Raw genomic sequence first — 27,654 nt, forward strand, 5'->3', positions numbered from 1 at the left:
TACCCACCTTACCCACTGTGCACTCCTATTGGGCTGCTGGGCAAAGGGGTGGGGAAGTACAGTAGAGAGGGGGAGGGGAGCAATCCACTGGAGTCTCTTTGCCTTTCTAGCAATAAACTGGAGGGGGGGGGAAGGTGAGCTCCCACAGAGAGAGCTCTGCATGCCATCTTTGGCACTCATGCCATAGGTTTGCCATCACTGGTAATGGATAACAACCTTAACCTATACCTTAGTAGATGATCTTTAAGAGATGCTGTGTTTGAAAAATCCATGACCCTTCAGTCAACCTAGCAAAAAGCCTCTCCCAGTGGGCTTCAGAATGATATCCAAATAGATTTTGGGCCCTGCTTGGATAAAGAAAGGTTACTTGAAATATCATACTAATACAGGTGATTTAAATAAATTTATTTGAGACAGAAAAGGAATATTTGAACATCAGGTATAGTCTGATCCACATTGACCCAGCAATACTTCATAACTCATTCTGAGCATACAACTAAGCAAACAGTTTGTGGGGGAAAAAACTTCATGTTACAACTGGTAAATGTTGATCAAAATTTATAAAGCAATCTAACCTGAGTTTTACACAATACATAATGACCATGATACAGTAAGAAAAATACAATATCAAATATTCACCACTCAGTGAGTTTCTAGCTACGATATGAACAATTTAAGACCTTTTTTAAAATGAAAAAATATTCTTATTAGAGCTTTATTTTAAGCATTTTCAATTAGATACAGCTTTGTACAGTTTTGATCACTCTATATATATATGAAAGGAATTCCTTCTAAATTACTTCTGGATAAAATATATTGGTCATTTCATTGTTTTTCTCTGACAATAGCATCTGATTTTCACTTTGTTACATATGAGTTTAGACCACAGAATCAGACAATGCTGTGGCAAAATACCTTGCTTGGATTTGGGTGGTTTTCAAATATATGCAACTAATTTAAGTGCTATAGGCATCCTTACAGATCCTTATAAGCCTCACTATATCCATAGAAGCAATATAATTCCAAAAACCAGACTCGCAAGTTTGATTTCAGTGTGTCATCCAAAGGAAGAATCCTTGCCTGCTACTTTGTAACACAAATGGTGTAGTGGTTTGTCTTTCTCTTTTTGTGCTATAGAGATGGCCGCTGTTAAAACAAACTTCTTAGCAGTCCTTGAGCCCATCCATGGAAGAGGTGTGCAGCTGGCCAAATTGATCATTACAAAGAAAAATGTGTTCACTGAACTGTACACATCGAGCTTCTAGGAGGGTTAATAGTTTTTGACACAGGCTCCTGATTGTAGTTTACAATATCTGCCTTCACCACTCTCTGTCATAAAAAAAAACAAAAACAAAGTTATTATTAGAGAATCAGAAACAAGCATAATTTAGAAATAACTCTTTAGTGTATTTTCATTTTGAGAACTTTGCTGGCTTTTGGAAACTACACATTTTAGAAGAAGTATTCTTACCAATATTGTGATTTTTAAATCTCCATCTTGCTTCATCTAGCACCCAAAAAATTGTGCACACCCACACTATACGGGCATGTGCTAATCAATGGCAAATCAGAAATAACTAACTGCCCACCTGGGCTTGAGCCACCATTGACGTGTGAGGCACAGGAAGTGAGGTAGAGAACAGCCTCTGGAGTTCGGTCACTTCCTGTGGACAGGGCGAGGGGCCAGTTCGTTCTAGGAGCCCGAGCAAGGAGGAGGCCCACAGGCAGCTTTCCTTCAGATCGGTCACGTGAGTCAAGGGACTGATTCTCTTCTCTACCTTGGCCTTCCAGGCCTAAACTCCCTCTGGCTCTGCCAGAAGATTGAGTTAACCTTTTTCCTTTTCCCCTTCTTTCCTTCTCTCCCTCTCCTTCTTTCTTACTCCCATTGTAATTAAACCACCATAAAACTCCATTCTGACTTGAGTGTTTCATTTAAGGAATTTCATAAGTGAATTCCTTGGCGACCTTAAATTAATATATATCAGTCTTTAAAAGAGATTTTAATATCACAATACTCAAAGAAATGCTTAAACAACTACTATATTGGTCAACTATGGAAAAAATAATTCAGAAGCAACTGGTATCGACTCGGGTTCAAATGTTTCCATGAATTTGAAGAATGCATTATAATTTTTGTATAATCCAATTGAACCTGCTAGCTTGGTAAAAAACTAAACAGGACTAAATTATCGCAAGAAAATTAAAGTTAATTATTTGCAATTAATTGTTTTGAGTAAGGTTTTTGGCTCATCAAGTTCCAATGGTGGAAAAAATAAAATACATTTACATGACAAATGCCATATATACCACTAACCATATTCAATAGCAATACTTTTGTTGTCAATCAATAATCATTTGCAAGAAACTAGAACATGTACATGTTATTATACATATATATGTAAATCTGTTATGATGAGTATATGAAGCATAAACACTCTGGGTCCAAATTTTATTTTGTTAAACAGAATAAATACTTAGAATAAGTCATACAAATATATTTAACACATTTCCTTTTCCTTCTTTCATGTACTTAATGTGATCCATGTGCTATAAATTAGTTAATACAGACAGAACTTGCCAAAAAGACACTGAGTTGTGTCATATTTCTTCAAAATTGGTGAAATTAACTAGACCCAGAAATTCAGTCCACTCTGGTTCACAAAGGATCTTCTATACAGGTCTTACTTAATGATTTGAGCAATGTCGGGCTTCTATGTGACCCAGAAGCACTATTCCTAATTTTAAGACAGATGTCATAGTCACCATTACAGAACTATTAGACTAGAAATAAGCCTTTCAGCTAACGAAACCATATCACTGTGGTACGCTTATATCTCAGTTACATAGCCTTGGTTTCATATATTTTAGAAGTATTTATTACTAAAACCTCGGCAAATGGTTGACCGCCAAAGGGATGAGTTGGGTTTGTTTTATTTGGGGGGACCTAGTAATTTATAAAATCCTCTACTAAGGGGGGTGGTAGGGCTGAAACCTGGACTGAAAGAAGAAAGTACTAAAGATTAGGCAGCACACTCTAGGGCATTATTTATAAAGATACTGCTCTAGTCTACAAAAACTGGGTCTGGGGTATTAATGCATGGAAATCCCTTGAGTGCCAATTAATGTGCTTTGAATTAAGAAGCAACATAGTGTAGTGGGAAAAGCATTGAACTTGAGGTCAAGATCCTGGGGTCCATTTCCCAGTTTTGCTACCCACTGGTTGTGTCACCTTGGGGAACTCAAATAAATTATCTGAAGCTTAGTTTGTTCAAATGTAAAATGAAGATTATAACCCATGGCTAAAATACCACATTTTAAAAGTAGAGTGTTCATGTATCAGGCAGGGGGTAGACTAGTAAGGGTCTGGAGGCTTAAGTTAGTGAAGGCATTTTGTAAACTATTAAAGGCTTTACAAATAAATGGTGGTCTTAGAGAAGTACTCTCAGAATCTAGAAGCTCTTTAAAAATCCCTTAAATCACTCCCAAATACTATCTTACTGGTAGGTTATGGCAAAGTTAATAATACAAATATACATACACCTTTAAGGAAGCAACTTTTAAAAAAGAATTTAATAAAGCAATACCACGATGGTCACTTTTAAGTGATAACTTCAACAAAAACATTCTCAATTGTTTTCGTCTCTTCTTTTTATGTCTATACACATAAATATCCATCTGAAGATAACTCAGAAAAAAAAACCAAAAGAAAACATAAAAATACCCCAAAAACCTATCACCAGCCAAATTATCAAGGTGTTTCAGAAAAAAGTAATGACATCAGAATTATAAGGTAGCTGATTCAATTCTCTGCATCACTTAACATATAATAAGCATTCATAAAACCAAATAGTTTTGAAACATTATTATTTTGTCCACAAGTTATTACTTAATTTGTGAGTCGTTTGCAAAGGGCTAGTTTTTTAAGGTTTTAAAACAAAACAAGTATGCCATTGATCTGCAAAATTTTCTCAGTTATATGGGCTCCTGTTGGTAAAAATATTGAAATAAGTCATACATATTAAAAAGATTTGGGAGTTCAATTACCTCTACCACCCTTCTTTCCCACCCATAATTGCAATAATTTATCCAGTAATACCTGAACTACTGTAAAGAACAGATTTTACTCTGAGTAGAGTTGAGGTGTTGATTATCTTCTTCCGGATACTTCACTATTTCTGCCCTGACAATACGCTGTCAAATCCCGTACACAACGGACAAACAAAGAGAAGAATGAAGAATAAAGAAGATTCAATAACTGAAAAAAAAAAGAACACTCCAGAAAAAAAAAGAAAATCAACAAACATTTAACATGTAGCAAAAGATATAGGAAAATTTAAACATAAAAAAGGAAAGGAGGAGTAAAGATCCAAGAACAAATTTTCCTTATCATTCTATTGTTACCAAAATGGAGAACTGTATATTAAATCTATGCTACAGAAGTTTACTTCTTTGGACTACTTTATCAAATATATAGAGAATATGTAAACCATATTGTGAATTATTAGGCTTTCTCTATTGGGGATTAATAAGAATAGTATATACATGTAAATATACATTATGTAATTTTTTTAAATTTAGTAGCATTTCTATTCATGAAATATTTCCATTTATTTTTCATTACTTTCCTCCCTTTGTCCTCATGACATCTCTTATCACATTTCTGAGCCAATCACAAAAATGACTATTTAATTAAAAAGTTTACAATGGGTTATAATTTCATAAATGCAAACTTTCCATTAGTTTTAAATAAAAACTTCTATAACAACTATTCTGAATTTCTGTTTCTCTAAAATGTTGAAAGCAGTTATTTTTAGCAATACAGATGAGAATGTTTTCTTAAAGAGACCAAGCATAGAGGAAAAAGTACAACAGGGGAAAGAGCACTGTAATGGAGTTCAAAAGACCCATTTTGGAATTCAGGTTCTGCAATTTAATATCAAGTCAGGCAACTTCTCTAAGCATTAGTTTCCTTACCTGTTAAAGGTGAAAATCAGTCTAAACCAGTGCTGGTGAACCTTTTAGAGGCTGAGTGCCCAAACTACAACCCTCATACTACATGTGAGTCTCTATCCCAGACAGGGAAGGGAGGAAGTATTCCCATGAGGCTACTGGGCAGAAAGGTGGGTGATGGGAGAAATGTCCTCAGGTGCAGTAGAAAGTGGGAGGGGAGCAGCCCCCTTGAGAACATGCTGCCATGTGTGCCACAGGTTCGCCAACACAGTTCTAGACAAATACTAACATTTTTCCTAGAGCTAAATCCTAAGATCCTATCCAATACTTGAATTGTCTTGTTTTAAAGATCAAATGAGATAACATAGGTGCATTTTACAAGTAAAGCTTTTATACATACGTAAATGGATATTATTTTTTCCATTCCTTATAGGGACAGGACTGATAAATAAAATAATTAAAATAATTTATTAAGTATTCTATACACTAGGCACTAAAGATACAAATAATTTTTAATCCTATTCTTAATGATCTTATATTCCAACTGGGCAACTATATGCACATAGAAAGCCAGACTCAATAAATATAAGAGGCTAGTCTGTACATCTGATTTCATCAGATTATGGTGCTTTTGGTAAGGCAAGCACAAATAAATTGAAGACCAAAAGGATATGTGAAATTTCTGGTTATGTGAGGCAATTCTAGGAAATGTTTTGGTGGATCTGATTTTGTAAAAGTAAACTAGTTTTGAAAGTGAGATAGAGACATTATACATGATGTAATCTCGAGTAAAAACTGACACAACCCTGACCACTCTTAAACTGGTTTAGTCTATTAAATATTCTTATCTTGATCAAAACTGATCAAATACTAGCACACATGGTAGAAAATAAGTTGCAGCATCAGGACACCCTGGGGAAAGGGGGGAGGTAGCATGTGCCAGGCAGATCAAACCACCATTAGAACCTTGATAGTCATCTCCATTCAGACCCTGGAAGGTACAGCCCAGGATGCTGAACCCAGGAGAATCTGGTATAGTGACATTAATAATTACATTAAGGAAAAAACACTAATTAATATCTTTTTTAAAAAATCTTTATCTTTCTGTCTTAGAATCAATATTGTGTATTGGTTCTAAGGCAGAAGAATGGTAAAGGCAATTAGGGTTAAGGGACTTATTCAGAGTCCCACAGCAAGAAACTGTCTAAGGCCAGATTTGGCAAAAAGAACTCAAATGGGGTCACAAAGAGTGGGACATCACTGAAAATAATCGAATAACAAACCTCCCAGATCTCAATCCACTGAGTCATCTAGCTACCCCTAAAAGGTTATAGTACCTGTTTTACTACTGTATTTAAGGACCATAAAACTTTTCCCTCTAATTTGCAGCTGAAACATTCTACATGTGTTGTCTCATCCATTAGAATGTAAGTTCCTTGAGAGCAGACTATCCCAGTTTTCTATCTGAATCCCCAAGGCTTAGCACAATGCTTTGCAAATAGTAACTATAAATAAAAGCTTCATTCATTCATTTATTTGCAAAGGCTGTAACGATATTTCTGTATGAATGAGGATTAAACTGTTTTTAACTACTTTGGTATCACTTAAAAACTGCATTTTAGGGGGCAGCTGGGTAGCTCAGTGGATTGAGAGCCAGTCCTAGAGATGGGAGGTCCTAGGTTCAAATCTGACCTCAGACACTTCCCAGCTGTGTGACCCTGGGCAAGTCACTTGATCCCCATTGCCTAGCCCTTACCACTCTTCTGCCTTGGAGCTAATACATGGTATTGACTCCAAGACGGAAGGTAAGGGTTTAAAAAAAAACTGCATTTTAATAACTCTTCTCTGATATTCTGATAACATTACCTGTAATTTTAAAAACTTGGATTTTTCTGGTCTAAATGAATTTCTCCCTACATTTGACCTCATAATACATTTTATAGATCTCCATCCTTATTCAATGGTACAAAGATGAAACACTTCCCATGTAACTCTCTGTCTATTCCATAAAATGTTCCAAAGAGGAACTACCCAAAAAGTTAAGGGAGGTCTTTCTCTCGACCTCTTCATATTAAATGTGTACCATTGTAGAATGTAGGCTACCAATTATTATCAATCATTTAACTATAAAACAGTTCCATTTCAAGTCCTATATCTCTCTTTAAAGAGAATATTTAAACTATTCATCATTCATAATGTGTTTCATTCTATTTACACTGGAGCAACTAGTGGCCCAGTGGATAAAGTGCTGGGCCTGAAATCAAGAATAATACACCATTTTGAGTTCAAATCAGGCTTTAGGTACTTACTAGTTTTGCTGTGACACTGAAAGAGTCACTTAACACTGCCTCAATTTCCTTATCTGTAAAATGATCTGGAGGGAAAAAAAGGCAAACCACTCCAGTAACTTTGGCAAAAAGAACTCAAATGGGGTCATAAAGAGTGGGATATCACTGAAAACAATTGAATAACAAATAGCACATGCCTATTATTGTATATCTCTATTGCTGTCTCAGTGGCCTGCAATTTTTGAATCTTGAGAGATTAAGGTTAAAACATGATTTGTGGGTACATAATATGAATGGAAAAATATTATAGTCTTACGAGGATGAAATTTTGTTTCAGGAGGTAGACTGAGATCACTGAAAGTACTTTGTAATTTCCCTAAAGTTATCTTGCCCACTCTTTTACTGCCTATTAGATACGGGGCCCTGGGTCAGTGTCAGTCTGATGGGAGGTGCCAAAATATATGCACTAATAGATTAGTTCTTTATATTTTTCAAGTAAGTTCTTCCTGGCTGGATAGTTATGCAAAACTCTTCCAGGATATTTTTTATTTCATTTAAGTGGTTGAGAAATCTTCTACAAATTCAGTTCAATTAGCATAATAATGTCATGTACACAAGTTTCCTTCCTGGAAAAGGCAGGGTACAATGGCTGTAGAAAACTGAACTTATTATCAGATACGGTCAACATATTGACTGGTTTTAAAGAACCAATTTGTTTTTTCTTCTTTGATTTAAATATTATATCAGGTAGCTTGGGGGAGAGGGTTTGGAAGGATCTATTTTTTAAAATTAATTGATATGAAAATAAAAGGTTATCAATACATTTTTATCAATGTTAGGCACAATTGATGAAAGGCAGCACTAAGAATGCATGAGTGCAAGACCAAACTATGAAATATCCTGGTTGGGTGGCTCCCTGGACAAGTTCCTTAACTTTTCTGTGTCCTAGGCAGTTTTCTACAATTACAGTTTGTGGAGAAAGCGCAGACCCCTACTGGTAGATGTGTTTTCTTACCCAGGAGTTCCCTATACTAATGAAACCACAGATCTAGTTCCTATTCCCATCACCAGCCCAAGTGCAAAAAGGAACATCTGAAAAACCTCATCACCTACAGATTGGAATCCCATGCTCTTTGGGGCACAGCTAGATACTCTAAACAACAAATACACTTGGAAAGCATTTGTTTCTTTGTTTTATGTCTTGTTTGATGTTAAATGAATATACCTAAAATGTAGTGTATAGAAGGGAAATTTGTCTGATCTTTAAATGAGCACAGGTGATTTCTTGTTGGAGTTAAGACTTGAAAGTAACTCTGATGCCTTTTTATATTTGAAGCCATTATTGAAGTGTATGCTTGCAGAAATGCACTTGGTAGAAGGAGATAAATATTTAGCCTATATATCCTTTTCTCATATTTTCGTTCTTTGTTGAAATTACTCTTGTAAGGATTTTACAGAGGTAAAAAAATATTAATATGGATAGGTGGTCACTGAAATTTCCTTTGTTGCCTTTTAAAAAATAACAAAAATAGGGGCAGCTGGATAGCTCAGTGAATTGAGAACCAGGCCTAGAGATGGGAAGTCCTAGGTTCAAATCTGACCTCAGACACTTCCCAGCTGTGTGACCCTGGGCAAGTCACTTGACCCCCATTGCCTAGCCCTTACCACTCTTCTGCCTTGGAGCCAATACACAGTATTGGCTCCAAGACTGAAGGTAAGGGTTTTAAAAAAAATTAAAATAAAATAAAAAAATAACAAAGTTTCATTAATTTCCTCCAGCATTTGGTTAAGTTTCCTTCTCAGCTAACTTGAGAATTGATAACTCAAAACTCTCAAAAAATTATCATCTCTAACATAAAACTCTTCTATTTATATTTAATCTCATCTAGTTGCTCTTCATACCTCCATATTGCAGGCATCACTTTTACCTTGTCAATTCAACATATCAGGATTAGAATGTGGCAAGATATGAACTACAATAGACCTTATGGGCAAAACAATATAAAGCTAACTGGACAATCATAGAAGTAAGAATCATTTAATTGTACAAAGTGAGGCCAAAATAATAATGAAAAATTTGAAGAAGAAAGGGTAGAGACCCTGGAAATCAAGATGAAGATGTAGAGAGCAAGTTCAGAATGTAGGAGACAGATGGAGAAGTGGAAAGATAAGAAGTTATTACTTCTGAAGGAAATTTCAGGACTCAAGATTATGGAAGCAGCACAGTTGAGGTATTACTAGAGTGAGAAAGAGGCAATTATCCTCCCTGTGAGTGGCTAAGGGAAAATGAAGAAAGAGGTCATTGGAAAGGAGACTGGTAATCTAGAAGGCTTGCTGTTCCAAGAGGATATCAACATATGTAATGAAATTCCTGAACAGGAGAATGGGGAGGTTAGAGTATAATGATGCTGGAAGCAAATTTCTCTCTCCATTACCTTGCCTTTTTTTAACGTCATCTCTCAGTGACCTAGAGGTCAAAGGCCTCTAGTAAATTCAGGTATAGATAAGCCCTCAAAGAAAGGAGGTTAAAGAATCAAGGAACCAATGAGAAAGGAAACTGATTCCACAGATACTGTCCCTCTGAGAGGTCCAGGCAAATTAAGAAACTATGGTTGGTTCCTTAGATGTGACGTGTGAGAGCTAGTGGTTGGAGAAAAGAGCTTATAAGGGGAGACCCAGGAGCCTGTCAGGGTCTTTTGACTAGACTGTGGAGAGCTCAGGAACCCTTGTCAGAGGTTAACTTCAATCCATCATGGCAGCCAATCAATTAGTAAGCTAAGTATCTCTGTACTTCTCTCCTATCTTTCCCTATCTTTACTATTACTATTTCAATTTAACAAAGTTATAAAGCTACTAGCAGTCTCATGATTTTAATTATTACAATGGATAGAACTGATTCAGATACTCAATCCCTTGTGAAAAATATAAAGTAAGTAGAAGCAAGCAGATGGCTGTAACAAGGACTTGGATCAAAGTTATGGTCAGATTAAGTGAGCCTTAAAAAGGGAGAAGTTGATAACTATGATGGTGGGAGATGAATGATTATCCAGCAAGGGAAAACAAGTAGTCAATCAAGTAGGGAGAGAGTCAGAAGAAATCAATGCTACTGAAGCCAACGGATGAAAGGAAAATCAAAAGAGAAATAATCTACAGCATCAAAAGGAGAAAAATCAAATAATGAGAACTGAAAGCATATTAATCTCATTGAAGTTCATTACTAGGTAGTTAGATGCCAACTGATGAGTTTTTCTGGCCACAAAAGTCAGTCAATCAACTTTCTTAAGTGACTACTATGTGCCAGGAATTGTACCAAGAGATGAGGATACAAAGAAAGGCAAGGAGCTCACAATCTATGGGAAAAATTGAGGAGAAAATAAGAAATGGAGGAGTAAGAAAACAAATATGTAAAATAAACAAGCTATAAAGAGGATAAATAAGAAATAATTAATGGCAGAAAGCCATTAGAATTTTTAAAAACTGGGAAAGACTTCCTGTAGAAGGTAGAGTTTTAATCAGAATCTGAAAGAAGTCAGGGAAACCCGGAGGCAAAAATGAGGAAGCACATGCCAGGCATGGAGGGGACAGCCAGAGAAAATATCCAGAGTTAAGAGGACTATCTAGTCTAAGGAACAGAAATGAGGCCAGACTCACTGGATGTGGAGGACTATAAGCTATAGGAAGACCAGAAAGGTGGGGTTTGGGGGAGCATTAGGTTATAAAGGACTCTGAATGGAGCACCAAATTGTGTCATATGGCCCAAGTCGTCATTATTATCCTACCCATTCTCTTCATGACTTTACATTTTGATCACATTCCCTTGTTTTAAAGGTCTTTCATCCTTGGATTAATTATCAAGGCAGCTATCAAACAGTTATTTAATGCTCTTACTATGTCCCTGGCACTGAGCTGTGGATTGTTTTAACTATCTAGCTTATGGTCCAAAGCATGAAAAAAGAACCGAATCATAGAAATTTAACATGATCATCTTGTCTAACTCATTCACTTTACAAATGAGGAAATCAAACTGATTTCTAAAAAGTAAAATAACTCAAATGGAAGCAAATACTTTTTGTCATTGAAAATCATTTCTATTCCATCTCTTGCAAACAGCTCAAGGTTACCAGATCTGGTAAAGTAGAGCACCTCAGATGATGAAAAGCAGGTCTCAGTTTAAAAAGCATGCGTGTATAAATGTAATGCAAGGTGATTTAATTTAAGTCTGTTCATTATATTAGTAAAATCAGAGAAGCTGGGTAGATACTAAAGTCCTCTGCTACAGCAAGTTAAGTTTCAAAATATCATATAGATTCCTGCATAGTGTCTCATTCTAGACTTCAAACCACTCCCTTTCAAACACACTGTCATTTCATATCCCTTGAGCTCATGCTGCCTTCTCCCACCTCTGTACAGTCATACATCTCACCCTCTTTGCCTGGAACTATCTATGCTCACATCTCTTAAAAAAAATCTTCATTTCTTTTCAAAGCTCCAGATGAGGAAACTGATAGACGTTTAGTGACTTGCCTAGGAACCCATGGCTAGTATTAGAGGACAGGTTTGAACTCATGTCTTCCTGACTCCAGGTACAGCACTCTATCTACTGCACTAATTAGCTCTCTTATAAGGCATTAAAATTATTCAGCTAAAAATATTATTTTGTTCTACTTCACAATGATAGTATGAAGAGAGAGTGAAGTTTCAACTTGCTTACGTCCAAAGTACCATGTTTTCTACCTTCCAGGAAAGGGCTAGGCCTGCTTTTGTCTGGCTCTTACTAATGTTACTTTCTAACACAAAACACTGGGGCTTCCAACCCCCTTCCTCCAGAGGGAAAGTCTGGTCTACTGTGAAATGAATTCTTTTTTTACCTTAAACTTACATAAATTTTAAGAATATGACCATGAGAAAATCATCAAGTTGTTCTTCCAAACTTCATCAATTGACAACATCACAGGTAAAATGTGGATAATAATTGCACCTACCTCCTAAGGTTGTTGTGAAGATCATATGAGATAACACTTGTAAAGTGCTTAGCACAGTGCCTGGGACATTGGAAGTACTCTAAAAATATTAGCTATCATCATTATTACTATTGTGTATCACCCAGATATTCTTTTCCATGAATTCTCAAGGGGCACACGCTAGTAAACAAGTCACGTATAAGTAACAAACAATTTTAGGCTAACTTCCTGATTAGGTAAATTCACTTTAAAAATTGTCTTCAATCATTCACTTTCAATACAAGCCGATGCAATTCAACCAGCACTTGGTAGGCCCTTAAAATGTACACAGCATTACCCTAGGTTCTGCATAAAGCCATACATACAAAAGATATATGAAGAAGATAAAGACACAACAAAAGTCAGGCTCCACTCTAAAGGGGCGAACATTCACTGGAGAGACACAACCTGTAAACAGGTATGTGTGGCTATGTGTGGCTATATACATAGATGCACACGTCAATCTAGACATATGTAAACACACAACATACACTGTATGTTATATGTGTTCTGTATAACATATCCATCTAATACAACATACAGAGAAGTAGATAGACATAATACATATATGCATGTACATATGTATCAATAGACATATAATGTCTATACAGACTCACCTGTTTGTGTTGTATTCTCCTAATGGAATGTAAAGTACTTTAAGGTGGAGAGTGATTTTTGTCTCTGAGTGTATACACACACACACACACACACACACACACACACATATATACACACTGGTATGGATATGCATGTATGAATATGAATGTATTTATATGCTCATAGCATTAATAATTTAGGTCATTCAGAAAGGCTTCCAGTAAGCCTTGATGTGTGAAATGCAAGAAATTCCATATTCTAAAAGAGAGATCAGCATAGGCAAGAGCCTTTATAAAGGCATGGAGGTGTGGAAAGAGCACATTTTCAGAACTTTAAGGACCTCTCCATGCAAAATGAACATCCATTTATTAGCATATTCAATTTTGGCAAGGAGCTAAACTCTGAATCTCTCATGAAATTCCTACTAGGTCAGAGGAAAGAAATATGGCTCTTCAACTAAAACTCTAGTTTATTCAATATTTTAAGTAAATTTAAGTTCACCAAACTTCTCTTTTTATGACTCGGACATAAAACTGCCTTATAAAATGAAATGCCAAAATATTTTCTGCTGGTAAACTGCAACATCCAACTGAGTACTCCTAGGACTCCATTTCCTCACAAAAGGCCTGCTTAACTAATCAATAATCAAATTCAGTTTATTCTTCCTCCTTGGGGGATCTCTTCTCTGTTTCTATGTATTCCCACTGCCACCAAGATAACTCAGTAGTCCTTATCCCCTAATGTCTTAGACTACTGCAGTGAACTTCATCTGGTGCCTGGACTTGAATCTCCTCCTTCAGAATGATTCTCAGAAAACACTAATGCTAGAATAATGACCAACAATCAATAAGCATGTAAGTGCCTACTATGTGCCCTTTCATCATGTCCTCCCTCTTTGCAAAAACCTGCTCTGGGAAACTTTTCCTGATTTCACAGACAAGATCACCCTCTCCCTCCTTCAGGGTTCTTACAGCACTCTGGATTTCTTTTTTCCTTCATCTTTTCTTTCATATATTTCTCTGTGCTATACCATATCTAGTCCAAATTCCTTCAAAACAGGAACTGTCCTTTTTATGTTTATAATCTTCAGAAGTTAGTATAATACCTAGCAAATAGTAGATACTTATGATTGTTGAAAATGTTTGTTGACTAGATGAAAAGGCGAGTAGAAAATTTTCATGGGAGGTGGGAAGTAGGGGGCAGGAAAAGAAGCACATCTCATCTTCCCTGTATATGCAATTTAAGGAAAAACAACTTGATTTACTGTTGTCAGCAACTAATTTAAGAATACAGATTTTAGAATATATCCATTACTATAATTTTTATGCCAGCATATGTAAATTGCTATTATAGCAACATTATTTATAAGGGCTAAACAGATAGTTTTAATGCCTATTTCTTTACCTGAATGAGCATTATTAACACATTATTATTATTATTAACAATTATTTGGAAAGAAGAAAAGGTCACAAAGACTTATATGAACTATATGTATTAGAACAAGAACAGAGTTCCTTTAATTAGAACCTATCAACTTTGAACAGTTTCTTTTAAGAGTGCTACTTTATTTTATATTTCTCTCTTTTCAAAGAAAATAACAGAAGGAATGACAGATAAACTTTGAAAAGTATAAGCTGATCTTATTACATACTTGAAAAGGGGGGAGAAAAGCTATACATAATAGTCCTATAGTTTAATGAAAAATCCAATTCATTTGGTGTGTTAAGGATATAATTTTTTAAGTTTAAAGTCTTATCTTTAAAAAGTTTTTCCTTCATTTTCCAGATGTCTTAAGCCATATTTTATTGGAATATGTATTCCAAACTAGAAAAAATAAGCCTTAAACAGGATTGGCAATGTGAAGATAAATTCTTGTTACCAAATTATCTCCTTAAGTTGAAGGTGGCTTAAAAAAATTCATCCTCCAACCTGACAAAGATATGGAGCCTTGACTTACTTCTTGGAATCTTAATATCAAACATCATTGGAAAATGATTATATAATTATGAAACACTCTCATTCAGACATATAAAAGAACCTAGAATTCCACAATATATTTATAGTAAATCTTTCTGATTCCTAATCAATCAATACATATTAATCACCTATTATGTCTTGGCATTGTGCTAGGCTATAAAAATACAAATAATAAAACAATCTATACTCTCAAAAAATTTATACTGTATCAGAGGAAATAAGTTTATACAAAAATATATATACATAATAAGTATGAAGAAAATTAAAAGCAAATAAAATGATTCAAATGCAATAGAGCTGAGGAGGGAGGAACAAGTAACTATGGGGATCAGGAAAGGCTTCATGTAGAAGGGGGAACATGTTTCTTAAAGAATAATACCTTTGGTTTATTTGTTAATAGAATATGACACTTAAGAATTCACTAAAGGGCTAACCAGCAACTTTTCTATGAAGTATGAATTTTAGCAGAGCTCTCCTTTGCAATATTAATTACCCTCAACTAAAATCCTACCTCTGATGCCTTACCATAGTATGTAGGTGGCCCTGAGTTCTTGAAGAGAGAAATGAAAAATCTGCATGTTTGATAAGAAACCATGAAAGCTATTAAAGGGCTGTATAATATTAATAACTCAAACTTGAAGACCAGTTGATAATTAATCAAGGGCTTTCTCATGGTATCCTATTTGATCCTCATTAACAGTTCTGTGAGGTTGGGAGGGAAAATAGAGCAGCAGAGCATAAGTTCAGGCAAGCCCTACAAAACTAGAAAGACTGAGTTTGGGGCTGATGTTGAACCCTGTATGCTATCTGCAGAGTAGAATGAAAGTTTATCACCAGGATGGTTAAGCAACTTGAGAGCAAAGATTGTTGTTTGTATCTTTGTACTTGTAGCTCCTAGCACAGTGCCTTGCAGATGATCGGCGCTTAATAAACTGTCTGCTGAATTAAAGATTTACAAATTACATAGCCACGTAACTCCAACATTACCTACTAAGTTTTAGAAGGGTTAAAATCTGTGTTGATGGAAAGAGCACCTACACCAATGAAATTATAGCTTCTTTATGTATGGAAATGAAGATATGAATAAGTGCAAGAATGATGGAGACAGAACACTAAAATAGAAGACATACTTTACAGACACATTAAAAAAAAGGAAGGGAAAGGAAAACTCCACTGATACAAATTACACAGAATACCCATATCAACTAGTCAAAAGTTAGATCCACTAAGCTTTTTTCCCCCAAAGAAAGATAATTTTACAACTTTCAACTATATTCAATGGGCTAATGAAGTACTGCCAAGTAGAAGATGTGGAGAATTTTAATATATGTTAGGAAATTCATTGCAATTAAAACAGGAATTTCATATTCAAATTAATAATTTTCAAAAGTATGTTATCTGCAGCAAATTAAATATTCACCTTTTGGTATTTCTATTACTGATTGGGTCTATTTTAAACCCAAAAATAGTACAAAAAAGTTCATATTGAACCACAATGAAATTTCACAAATTATAACAAAAGGGTTTTGCTATAAGTATTATCAAGTTCTAATATCTGCCTTCATGAAAAAAAAAAGATGCAAATAAAGGTAAATCTTTTCTATTTTCCTAGGATGATTTAGTCTCAGTAACAAAACTGATGCACAGTATGTCTGATAGTTAAGATAATTATACTAGAAATGTGAAAAGGACCTAAAAAAAAAACCTTCTTAAGATTATGTTTGAATCTTAATATTCAGGACAAGCACCTGTGACTGTTCAATTTCTGCCTTGTTTAATTTGATCCCAAGGATTTCAGCAGCAACTCTCTGAAAACACAGGAAGACCTATAACAATAGAGAAAAAGTGATTAAAAGCAGGCATCCTGAAGTTACCTTTAAATATATTGAATTTTTCTTTAGTTCTAAGTAGTGAATACTGCAAAAATATGACATTCTTACATATTCTGAAAATAAGTTATCTAGAAAATGGTGTCACTGTAAATATTTTGTTATATAAAAATGATTAAATCATAATTTTAAAAAATACTATGTGCCCTTCTGGATTATAAAAATGTACTTGTAGATGTATCCTTTAAGAGTTTTCAAAGGTCATACATACAGCTACATCTTGATTAATGTGAATAATTAATCTCATGAAATAGTTGCAAGTTTTTAAATTTGTGTTATTTAAAGTTATAATTATATAAAATAAGGTCACTGATTTGAGCCTAATATGTAGGCAATACAAATTCAAATAATGCAACCACATCACAGATTTCTTTATTCAAACTAGTCAGGAATAAATTGGGCTGCAAAACCTTGCTTCCAACATAAGACTGTAGCTATTATATTTGAATAAATTATTGCCTTTTTAAGTAATAAAGAGTAAAACTTGAAAGTGGTTTATAAATCCCTGAAGAGTTTGAAAAGGGATTAGTACAAACTACTTTCTGCCCTTCATCTCTAAGTTCCTAAAATGTGCCGTGTTTTATTACCTGTTAACTTCAATTTCTCATTTCTCATCCCATGAAAAAGGCTCTTTAAAATTGGTTTTCATTTGTCTATGATAAGTGTAAAACAAAAAATTACCTAGGACTAAGTCTTAAATCTACTGAAGGGCTGTGTCATTGGAGTGAATCCATTTGATCATTTTAAAGTTAGGGACAGCTAGGTGGTGTGGTGAACAGAGCACCAAGCCTACAAATGGAAAGACCTGAGTTCAAATCTAACTCATATATCAACTAGTTGTAAGACACAGGGCAAATACTTTAACCTCTTATTTCCCTCAGTTTCCTCATCAATAAAATGGGTATAAAAATAGCACCTATTTCCCAGGGTGGTTGTTGAGAATCAAATGAGATAATATTTATGCCTGGTCCATAGTCAATATTATATAAATGTTAGCTATTATTATCATCATTTCCACATCTTTACAAATGAGGATAATATCTTCCCTCCCTGCCTCACAAGAATGTTGTAAGGATCAAACTGAATAACATGAGAAAGCCTTTACTTATTTTGAAAGAGGCATCCAAGTTTAATTATTATCCAAACTCTATAGCTTCCATGGTTCTCCTAGCTACATAAAGATTTTTCATATCTCTTTTAAAGTCAGAAGTGTTATTTGCAGAGTACAGTAGAAGTATTAATTATTCCTACAAACTATATATCTTTTTAAACACCTTAATTTTATTTTTAAAAAACTTTTAAAATTATGATTACTCATTATCAATTTCAGGTCTATTATGACTTCCATATTTTCCAACTGTATTAATGTACTCTGTTACACAGCTTTTCTTTCTACTTAAATATTCTTCCTAATATCTATTTCTATTGATGTTTTTGTAATATCTCTAAATGAATTTTTTTATTCTAATACTATCATCCCAGGTGTAGATCATCCCTTCACAATTTGCTGTCACCTGCAACCAAGAAAGGGCATGATATTACATTATTTAGATCTGATTTTTTTTTTGAAAAGTCAAATATCTATAAGCCCAAGACTAATGCAATGGGTACACAACCTATTTTGAGCCTCTTAGCTATAAAGAAAACCACTGAATGAAATAACTTTTTACTAATGAAGCTAAATCCTAGACCTAGGAGAAAAGTTATCAATGCCTGAAGGGCCAGAGATGGAAAAGTGCATAAAAACAACTAAAATCGGTGTTCTCTTCCCTACCCTGGGTTCACCCATGGACAAACCAGCTAGCAAAGCAGAGGAAATGTTGCAAAGTGTTCTTTATCCTAATATGGAAACATATTATTGATTTAGCCCAGGAAACTAAGCTGAGCTACTAAGTCAAACTAGGATACACACATATAAATAAAAACACATACATAACAAATATACATATAGCATCATACAGTGAACTTCTACTTCTAGCCCTACAATAAACTAGCAGGGTAATCTTGGCAAAGTTACTTAATGTCTCTAAAGATCATTTTCATTTGTAAACTAAAAATTGAATTAAATGTTCTCTAGCATAATTTCCAACTCCAAGAGTTTATGATTTCACATGCCATGGGCATACTGTAAATGAGATTCAATTGAATTCAATTTTTAAAAAAACATTTTGTGACCATTTTTATGCACTAAGTACTGTGCTGGTGATAGGGCTACAAAGACAAACAAAAATGCCCCTGTGCTCAAAAAGCTTACATTTTCCTAAAGAGGAAATGACATGTACACAGATAAGTAAGTACAGAAATTACACATAAAGTCACTTCTGGAGGCAGTGGGTAAAACACTATTAATGGAAGATATTAAAAAAGGTCATTTAGGAAGTGGAATTTGATGGAGATAAAAGGAAGTTTAGAGGTTTCAAAAGGCCAAGGTAAAAAGGAAGAGCATTCTGGGCATGGACTATAGATTATTTAAAAGCATAGAGGAGGGAGATAGTATGTCATACATGGAGAATAGCAAGTAGGGCAGTGTGGCTGCAAAAGAGTGAATGAGTAGGATTAATGTGAAATCAGTCTGGAAAAATAGGTTTGGAGCCAGAATGTTAAGGGCTTTAAATGCCAAACAGAGGTGTTTATATTTTATTCTACAGTCAAGAGAGAACCACTTAAGTTTCTTGAGCAGGGGAATAATACAGTTAGGTCTGTACTATAGGAATGTCAATTTAACTTCTGTGGAAAATGGCTAAAAAGTGGAAAAACTGAAGGCTAGAAGACTAATTAGGAGTCAATAGCAGATATGGAGCAGGAACAGTTCCTGGGGACCAGAACCTACCATAACTGGGACCTTGGTAGAAACATAGAGTTGCTGACTTTTCTGAGTTTGCTCTAGCAAAATATGGGCATCATTGTTCATGTGAGTGTGATTTGACCCCCTGCCACTTTCAGGCTTAGTTTCAAGTTCAAAATCCAAAAAACTGCTAAGATCATATGATACATATTTTATTGCGACTTTGTGTCCAGGTTTATAAGTTTAACACCTAACAAGTTTTGTATTTTTCTTTGGCATTCTGAAAAACTACTCAAGCCCTATTCCAATGTTTCACTATGATATGAAGTTGAGCTGAGATTCTCAAAGGCTTTCCTAGCCTAGCACAAATTTTAGCAAATCCACCCAACCTAGAAAGGGTTCATTATGGGCTCAATGTCAGACTGTGTCCACCATGTTTAAAAAAAAAAAAAACAGGTTTAGGTCTGAAAAGGTCCTCACCAAGCTGGCTACCCAATAATTAACTTTTTGCCACGGTGACTATCAAACTTGTATCTACTATGGCAGAGATGTGAATTGTGCTGGTGAGAAATCATAGTTCCTTGAAGTATATTTGTTTTCAAACTAAGGTAAATTGCCACCAGCTGAAAAATAGTGCCTGAGTCTGCCTTAATTATAAATTAAGCCATAGTTTTAATTGAGCGAGAGGCATTGTCATGTGTTTCCGTCATCTTTTTTATATATCAAAATAAAAGCCTTATGAAAATAGTAATGAACTGGAAAATATTGTTTTCTATAAAAGGTGGAAAGCTTCTACACAAATAGTAAAGTTATTCACTCATCCTTAAGTATTATCTAAAATAATGCTTAATCTTTATCTCTGGTTTAATATTTTCAAGGTTTGAAAGACATTTTAAATTATCTTCATAATATTCTGGCTTCTAATAACAATCCTGTAGTCGAGTTGTCTTTAACTTTGGCTTCTCAGCAACCTCAACCACAAGCAGTCTATTTACCTTACTTGTCTTTTAAACCTAATTAAAGGGAGAGCTTTGCCAATCCCTCTGGCATCTCTGCTTTTCCTTCTTGCTTATTTTCCTGAAACTAACAGATATCCAGAGTTCACTAAATTGTAGAATAGTTACATCAGCACTGTGGACCTTACTTACTGCCTGTCTTTTATAAAACACAATTTACATGTCAATTTACCTTTTGGGAAAGAGAAGTGAAATATTCTTTCAATATAACAATTCTACCTTCCTCAGCTAAGTGTGTTGTGAACTGAAGGTTCCCATTCCCACATCCTTCTAAAACAGGATCAAATACAAAATCGTTTTTGATTCAAGAGTATGGAATCACAAAAATCTCCACTTGGACTAGAAAATGTTTTGGGGAAGAACCATCTCTTCCAGAACAAACCATTTTAAATCAGCTGTTATTGAGAACTTAACTTGGTCTTCAAAGAGAGGGAGAAAATCATTAGAGCCTAAATTAAACCCAGGTGAGAAAATTGCTCAATGTCAAGGACCCCCATGAATATTAAGTCAGCTAGGTTGCACAGTGGGCAGAGCACTGAGCTGAGAGCCAGGAAAACTCATCTTCTTGAGTTCAAATCTGGCCTCAAGACACTTCCCGGCTGTGTGACCCTGAGCAAGTCATTTAACCCTGCTTGCCTCAATTTCCTCATCCATAAGGTAAACTAGAAAAGAAAATGGCCAACTATTTCAGTATCGTTGCCAAGAAAACCCCAAAAGGGGTCATGAAAATTTGGACACAACTGAAAAATGACTGAACACACACTCCATAAATATTGGTAAATATAGGAAATGTAAAAATAGTTCAGCAAGCCAATTCTGAGCAATGCAAGGGAATTTCCAAGTGCTAGAATAAAACATTTATAAAATCATAACATTATGGAATTTTGGAATTAAAAAGATATTTCCCCCAAAACATACACACACAAACACAAAGACCCTCTACATATACATAGCTTTAACAAGTTTGCAAAAGGAACCAATTGGTTAAAGATACTACACATAATTCAAGTGGGCTTTAGTAATATTAAAGACACTTTATTTTACTTACAGAATCTCCAGTCTTTGCTGACACAAAATGACTACTGAGGCCATTTTCCTGGCAAAAACGTAGGTGTTTATCAGGTTTTACTGTTCTCATATGTTCCAAATCAACTGGAAAGGCATTCAAAGAAAGACAAAATTGAACACATTACTTTTATAAATAAGACTGCTTAAGAATTTTAATAAACAGAGAAGAATATTCTATTTTTATTTCTATCATAATACAGTGGTGTCTGCTTATCATCTGCACTGTGCCTTATTATACATACTAGATACCCAACAAGAGTTGAACAGTGAGAAAATGTATAAATGAATCTGAAGAACAAACATTTATTCAAAATAAATTAACAGTTAATGAAATACATACCTCCTTCAACTTTGATTTAAATCCCTTTATAATCCCTTTATCTGACATTATTTGAATGTTGTTGAGTTTTCTAATTTTAATATTATGACAAATATCTGCTTAGTGTCTAGAAACATCAAAATATTCGTTGAATTTATTGTTGAATATTTGTTTTCACAAAAGGAAACTTAAGAAAGTTCCTTTAGAAAGTTACTTTCCTTTATATATTTTTGAGAACAGTATGCATTGATTTTCTTTACGATAGGCCCTCTGGAAATAAAGCACTTAAATAAGACAACATTTCACAGAGCAGTGTTAGGTGCTAAAAGCAGAACATGGAACTTGAATCTTGACAGGTTTTATCGTGTACATTCGAATTTTTCCAAATTTGATCCTGAAGTTACAGGAATCTATATTGAAAACTTTCTCTTTTTTATTGCATTGCAGTACCAATACGAGTGTTGACTCAATGACTCCAAATTATAAGGCAAATATATTCACAAGGATTTAAGGACAACTAAGTTCTTTGAGTCAATACAGGAAAAAAAACTTAAACTGATTTCCTGAGGAAGGGACCCAACTGACTTGTAAAAACTTGTAAATTTGCAAATCTAGTAAGCCTGCATAATAGTGGCAATTGATTATCAACTGAAAAAATGCTCTCATACTACATAAAAGGTTTTATTTAAAATGATATTGGAGGTCTTTAATTTGTAGGCTCTGGAGATTTTCTCTAGGAGATTTTTGGTCTAACAGGGGATTCCTAAACCCCATTTATACTGCTTACCTTGGTTAATGTGGAGCTTTTATTTTTTGGCCTCATGTTGCTGTTCCTTAAACAGCACTGAGGCCTTGTTTACAAGAACAGGCCTAAAAACGCCCAGATACCACAGGCATTAATTTGTGGACACCTAAAATACTAAGCTATTAGCACTAATGTTTGTATTACAGTTTATCATAATATTGAAGCTAAAATACTTCTAATTCAACAACAAAAGTAAGAACAAATAACGTCACTAGGAAAAATCCCTAATGAAATCACTAACTAGTTAAATATAAGGCAATGTCAGGTTTTCTACTAGAATATTCTCCACCAAAAACCACACAAACATCATATCTCATGCCAAAAGAAATCAACCCAGCATATTAAACAATATAATAACTGTTCAATAATTGTCTTCATAAAAAAAAACAATGTAATTGTTGAATATAATTTACTTAATTCTACCCTTGTTAAAGAGATGACTGATGAATATAAAGAAAGGGAAGCAGTGCTTTAAAAATCCAGGATAGTTTCTTTTATTTCCCAAGTTCAGCAATATTTTATTTTTTCCCAATTGCATTTTCTTACATTTTGAGTTCCTAATTGTCTCCCTCTCTTCTCTCTCCCTGAAAAAAGTAAGAAATTTGATATAGGATATACATCCACAAACATGCAAAGCACATTTCCATATTAGTCATATTATGGAAGACATAAAAAAATCAAGAAAATAAAGTAAAAAACTGTGTGTTGTGATCTGCATTCAGACTTTATCAAATTTTCTCTGGAAGTAGATAACATTTTTCATCACAATGGACCATCATACATCTTTCCTATTTCTGTGTAAAATGTTCTCCTGGTTCTGCTCACTTCACTCTAAATCAGTTCATATAAATCTTTCCAGATTATTCTGAAATCAGCCTGCTAAGACAGTTCTTGCAGCACAACAGCATTCTATTACCATCACAACTTGTGAAGTCATTCCACAAAACTGGACTTAATTTCCAATTCTTTGCCACAACAAAAAGAACTGTTACAAATAATTTTGTACAAATAGGTTCTTTTCCCTTTTTAAAAAAAAAATCTCTATGGGATAGATAGACCTAGTAGTGGGATTACTGGATTAAAGTATATGCACAATTTCATAGCCCTTTGGGTTTAGCTCCAAATTGATTTCCAGAATGGTTGGATTATTACATCTTGGAATACTATCTCTTTTTTGGTCAGAAATTCTTTTACTCATAGATCTGACAGGTACACTAGTACATGCTCCCTTAATTTGCTTGTATGTTAGCACCCTTTATGTTTAAATCATGTACCCATTTTGACAGTAGGAGATATCTACATCTAGTTTTTGCCCTAAATACTGCAGCAATTACATAGCAAGTTCCTGTCCCAAAGGTCTGGATCTTTGGATTTATTAAATACTAAATTAGTATGGTCATTTTCTACAGTACATTGCATACCTAATGTATTCCACTGATACACCTCTCCATTTCTTATTCAATACCAGATCATTTTGATGGTTACTGCTTTCTAAGACATTTTGTAAGAGTCTGGCTAGGCCACCTTTTTCACATTTTTTTCATTAATTCATTTAATATTCTTGACATTTTGTTCTTCTAGACCAATGTTATGATTTTTTTCTAGCTCTATGAAATAATTCTTGGTAGTTGGATTGGTAAAGCACTGAATAAATTAGTTTTTGGTCATTTGATATGTATGGCACTGAATAAGTAGATTAATTTGGGTAGGACTGTCATTTTTAATACATTAGCTTGTCCTACCAATGAGCAATTAATGTTTTTCCAGTTATTTAGATCTAGTTTTAATTGTGAAAAGTGTTTTGTAGTTGTGTTCATATAATTTCTGTGTTTGTCTTGGCAGATAGATGCCTAAGTATTTTATATTGTCTAGAGCAATTTTAAATGGAGTTTTTCTTTCTAACTCTGGCTGCTGAATTTTGTTAGAAATATATAGAAATGCTGATAACTTATATGAGTTTATCTTGTACTTTGTCACTTAGCTAAGGTTGTTAATTACTTCCACTAGCTTTTTATTGATTTTCTAGGATTCTTTTACTATACCATGATATCATCTGCAAAGAGTTATATTTTAGTCTCCTCATTACTTACATTAATCCCTTCAATTTCTTTTTCTTCTCTAATTGCTGCTGCTAGTGTTTCTACTACAATATGAAATGGCAAAGGTGATAATGACATCCTTGCTTCATACCTGATCTTACTGGAAAAGCTTCTAACTTTTCCCCATTGCAGATGATCCTTGCTGATTGTTTTAGATATATACCATTTATTATTTTTAGGAAAGGCCCTTCTATTCTTATACTTTCTAGTGTTTTCAATAGGAATGAGTATTGTATTCTGTCAAAGGCTTTTTCTGCATCTATTGAAATAATCACATGATCTTTGTTGGTTTGATTATTAATATGGTCTATAGTTTTCTTTTTCTGTCTTTGGTCTGCCTGACTTTGGAATCATTACCATATTTGTATCATAAAAAGAATTTGGTAAGACTTCTTCTTTGCTTATTTTGTCAAATAATTTGTATAGTACTGGGATTAGTTGTTCTTTAAATGTTCGACAGAATTCACTTGCGAATCCATCTGGCCCTGACGGGGGTGGGGGCAGGGGTTCTTAGGAAGTCCCTTGATGGCTTCTTCAATTTCTTTTTCTGAGATAGGATTATTTAAGTATTCTATTTCCTCTTTTGTCAATCTAAGCAATTTATATTTTTGTAAATATTAGCCCGTTTCATCTAGATTGTCATATTTATTGCCATATAATTGGGCAAAATATTTCTTAATAATTACCTTAATTTACTCTTCATTAGAGGTGAGATCATCCTTTTCATCTTTGATACTGTTAATTTGATTCTCTTCTTTTTTTTAAATTAGATTTAAAGTACTTTGTCTATTTTATTTGTTTTTTCAAAGTACCAACTCTTAGTCTTATTTATTAGTTTAATAGGTTTTTTTTCTTTCAATTTGATTAATTTCTTCTTTAATTTATAGGATTTCCAATTTAGTTTTTATCTTGGAATTTTAAATTTGTTCTTTTTCTAATTTTTTAAGTTGTAAGACCAATTCATTGAACTCCTCCCTCTCGATTTTGTTCTACAGGCACTCAGAGATATAAATTTTCCCTTGAGTACTGCTTTGGCTGTACCCCATAGGTTTTGATATAATGTCTCCTCATCGTCATTCTCTTTAATGAAGTCTGTAATTGTTTCTATGATTCCTTTTTTGCCTCACCAGTTCTGAATAATTATTTAGTTTCTAATTAATCTTAAATTTGCTTTTTCATGGACCCTTGTTAAGTATATCTTTTATTGCATTATGATATGAAAACTTTGCATTTATTATTTCTGCTTTTCTGCATTTGATTGTGATATGTACCATGTGCTGCTGAGAAGAAGATATATTCCTTTTTCTTCCTATTCAGTTTTCTCCAGATATCTATTAACTTGAATTTTCCTAGTATTTCATTCACTTCCCTTACTTCTTTCTTATTTATTTTTTGGTTCAATTAATCTAGTTCTGAAAGGGGAAGGTTGAGATCCCCACTAATAGGTCTTACTATCTATTTCCTCATTGAGTTCCTTTAATTTTTCTTTTAGAAATCTAGATGCTATGCCATTTGGTACACAAATTTTAGTAATAATATTACTTCATTTTTATAGTACCTTTTAACAAAATGTAATTTCCTTCCTTGTCTCTTTTAATCAGATTAATTTCTACTTTAGTTTTGTCTGGTATCATGATTGCTACTCCTGTTTATTTTTGATGATGCATAATAAATTCCACTCCAGCCTTTTACCTTGAAACTGTGTGTATCATCCTGCCTCAAATGTATTTCTAGTAAACAACATATATAGTAGGATTCTGGTTTTTAATCCACTCTACTATCTACTTCCATTTAATGTTTCAGTTCATCCAATTCATATTCAGCATTATGATTACTAACTTTGTATTGCCCTCCATCATATTATCCCCCTTTAAATCCTGCTCTTTTCCCTTTCTCTCTTTTCCTCTTGAGTATTTTGCTTTTTGTCACACACCCCCAGTTCCTCCTCCCTCCAATTATCTCCTTCTTCCCTTGTCTTAATCCTCTCTACTTTTCTGTGGGGCAAGATAGAATTCTACACCCCGCCGGGTACAGGAAGAGAATTCTATACCCCCACTGAGTATACTTGTTTTACTTTCTCTGAGACCTTTACATTGAGAGTAAAGTTTAAGCATTGCCCGTCAACACCCTTATCCTACCCCCTCTGTATTGATTTTTATTGCCTATTAATGTTTATATAATTTATCACATTCTATCTCTTCCTTTCCTTTTCTCTCAGTGCAAACCTCTCTTTCAGTCCTTGATTGATATTTTTACTCATTCTTATGCATGCAAATCATATACAAACATATCATTCCATATAATCATATTTACATATATATCATATCATGATAATCAACTTACTTCTCTACCCTCTTTCTGAATAAATTACTTCTATCTTCTCTACTACTAAGAGTAATTTTTGAAAACTACAGAAGTACTCTTCCCATGTAGATATAAACATTTTGATCTTAATGAATCTCTTAAATTTTCTCTTACTTATTTGCCTTTTTGGGCTTCTCTTGTGTGTTTGTGTTTGGACTTCAATTTTTTTGTTAGGTCTGGCTTATTCCTCAGGAAGGCTTGGAAATCTCCTATCTTACTGAATGTCCAATATACTCAGTTTTGCTGGACACGTGACTCTGGGTTGTAAATCCAGATCTTTTGCCTTACTGAATATCATATTCCAGACCTTACGATCCTTTAATGTAGAAACCACTAGGTCCTGTGTGATCCTGATTGTAGCTCCCTGGTATTGGAATGGTTTCTTTCTGGCTACCTGAAGTATTTTTTCCTTGGCTAGTGGCCCTTGAATTTAGCTATTATATTCCTGGAAGTTGACATTTGAGGATTTCTTTCTGGAGGTGATCTGTGAATTCTTT

General features: G+C 34.2%; 1 protein-coding gene across 2 annotated transcripts in view; it reads right to left on the bottom strand.

Annotated features, from left to right (window-relative positions):
* Window positions 1-390: 390 nt before the first annotated feature.
* Window positions 391-27,654, bottom strand: part of RAB28 (RAB28, member RAS oncogene family) — a 154,096-nt gene continuing 126,832 nt past the window's right edge. The window contains exons 5-8 of one of the 2 annotated variants that reach the window (XM_007496720.3): window positions 21,551-21,654; window positions 16,561-16,638; window positions 4,097-4,191; window positions 1,278-1,329 (exon numbers count right to left, since the gene is read on the bottom strand). In XM_007496720.3, coding sequence (XP_007496782.1) covers window positions 4,102-4,191; window positions 16,561-16,638; window positions 21,551-21,654 — 272 coding nt within the window. In that variant the 3' untranslated portion in view covers window positions 1,278-1,329; window positions 4,097-4,101. Of the gene's footprint in view, window positions 1,330-4,096; window positions 4,192-16,560; window positions 16,639-21,550; window positions 21,655-27,654 lie in introns of both variants that reach the window. The other variant, XM_001363594.5, reaches the window with a different exon arrangement.

The sequence above is a fragment of the Monodelphis domestica genome, chromosome 6 (genome assembly GCF_027887165.1).
Source record: "Monodelphis domestica isolate mMonDom1 chromosome 6, mMonDom1.pri, whole genome shotgun sequence".
NCBI lineage: Eukaryota > Metazoa > Chordata > Mammalia > Didelphimorphia > Didelphidae > Monodelphis > Monodelphis domestica.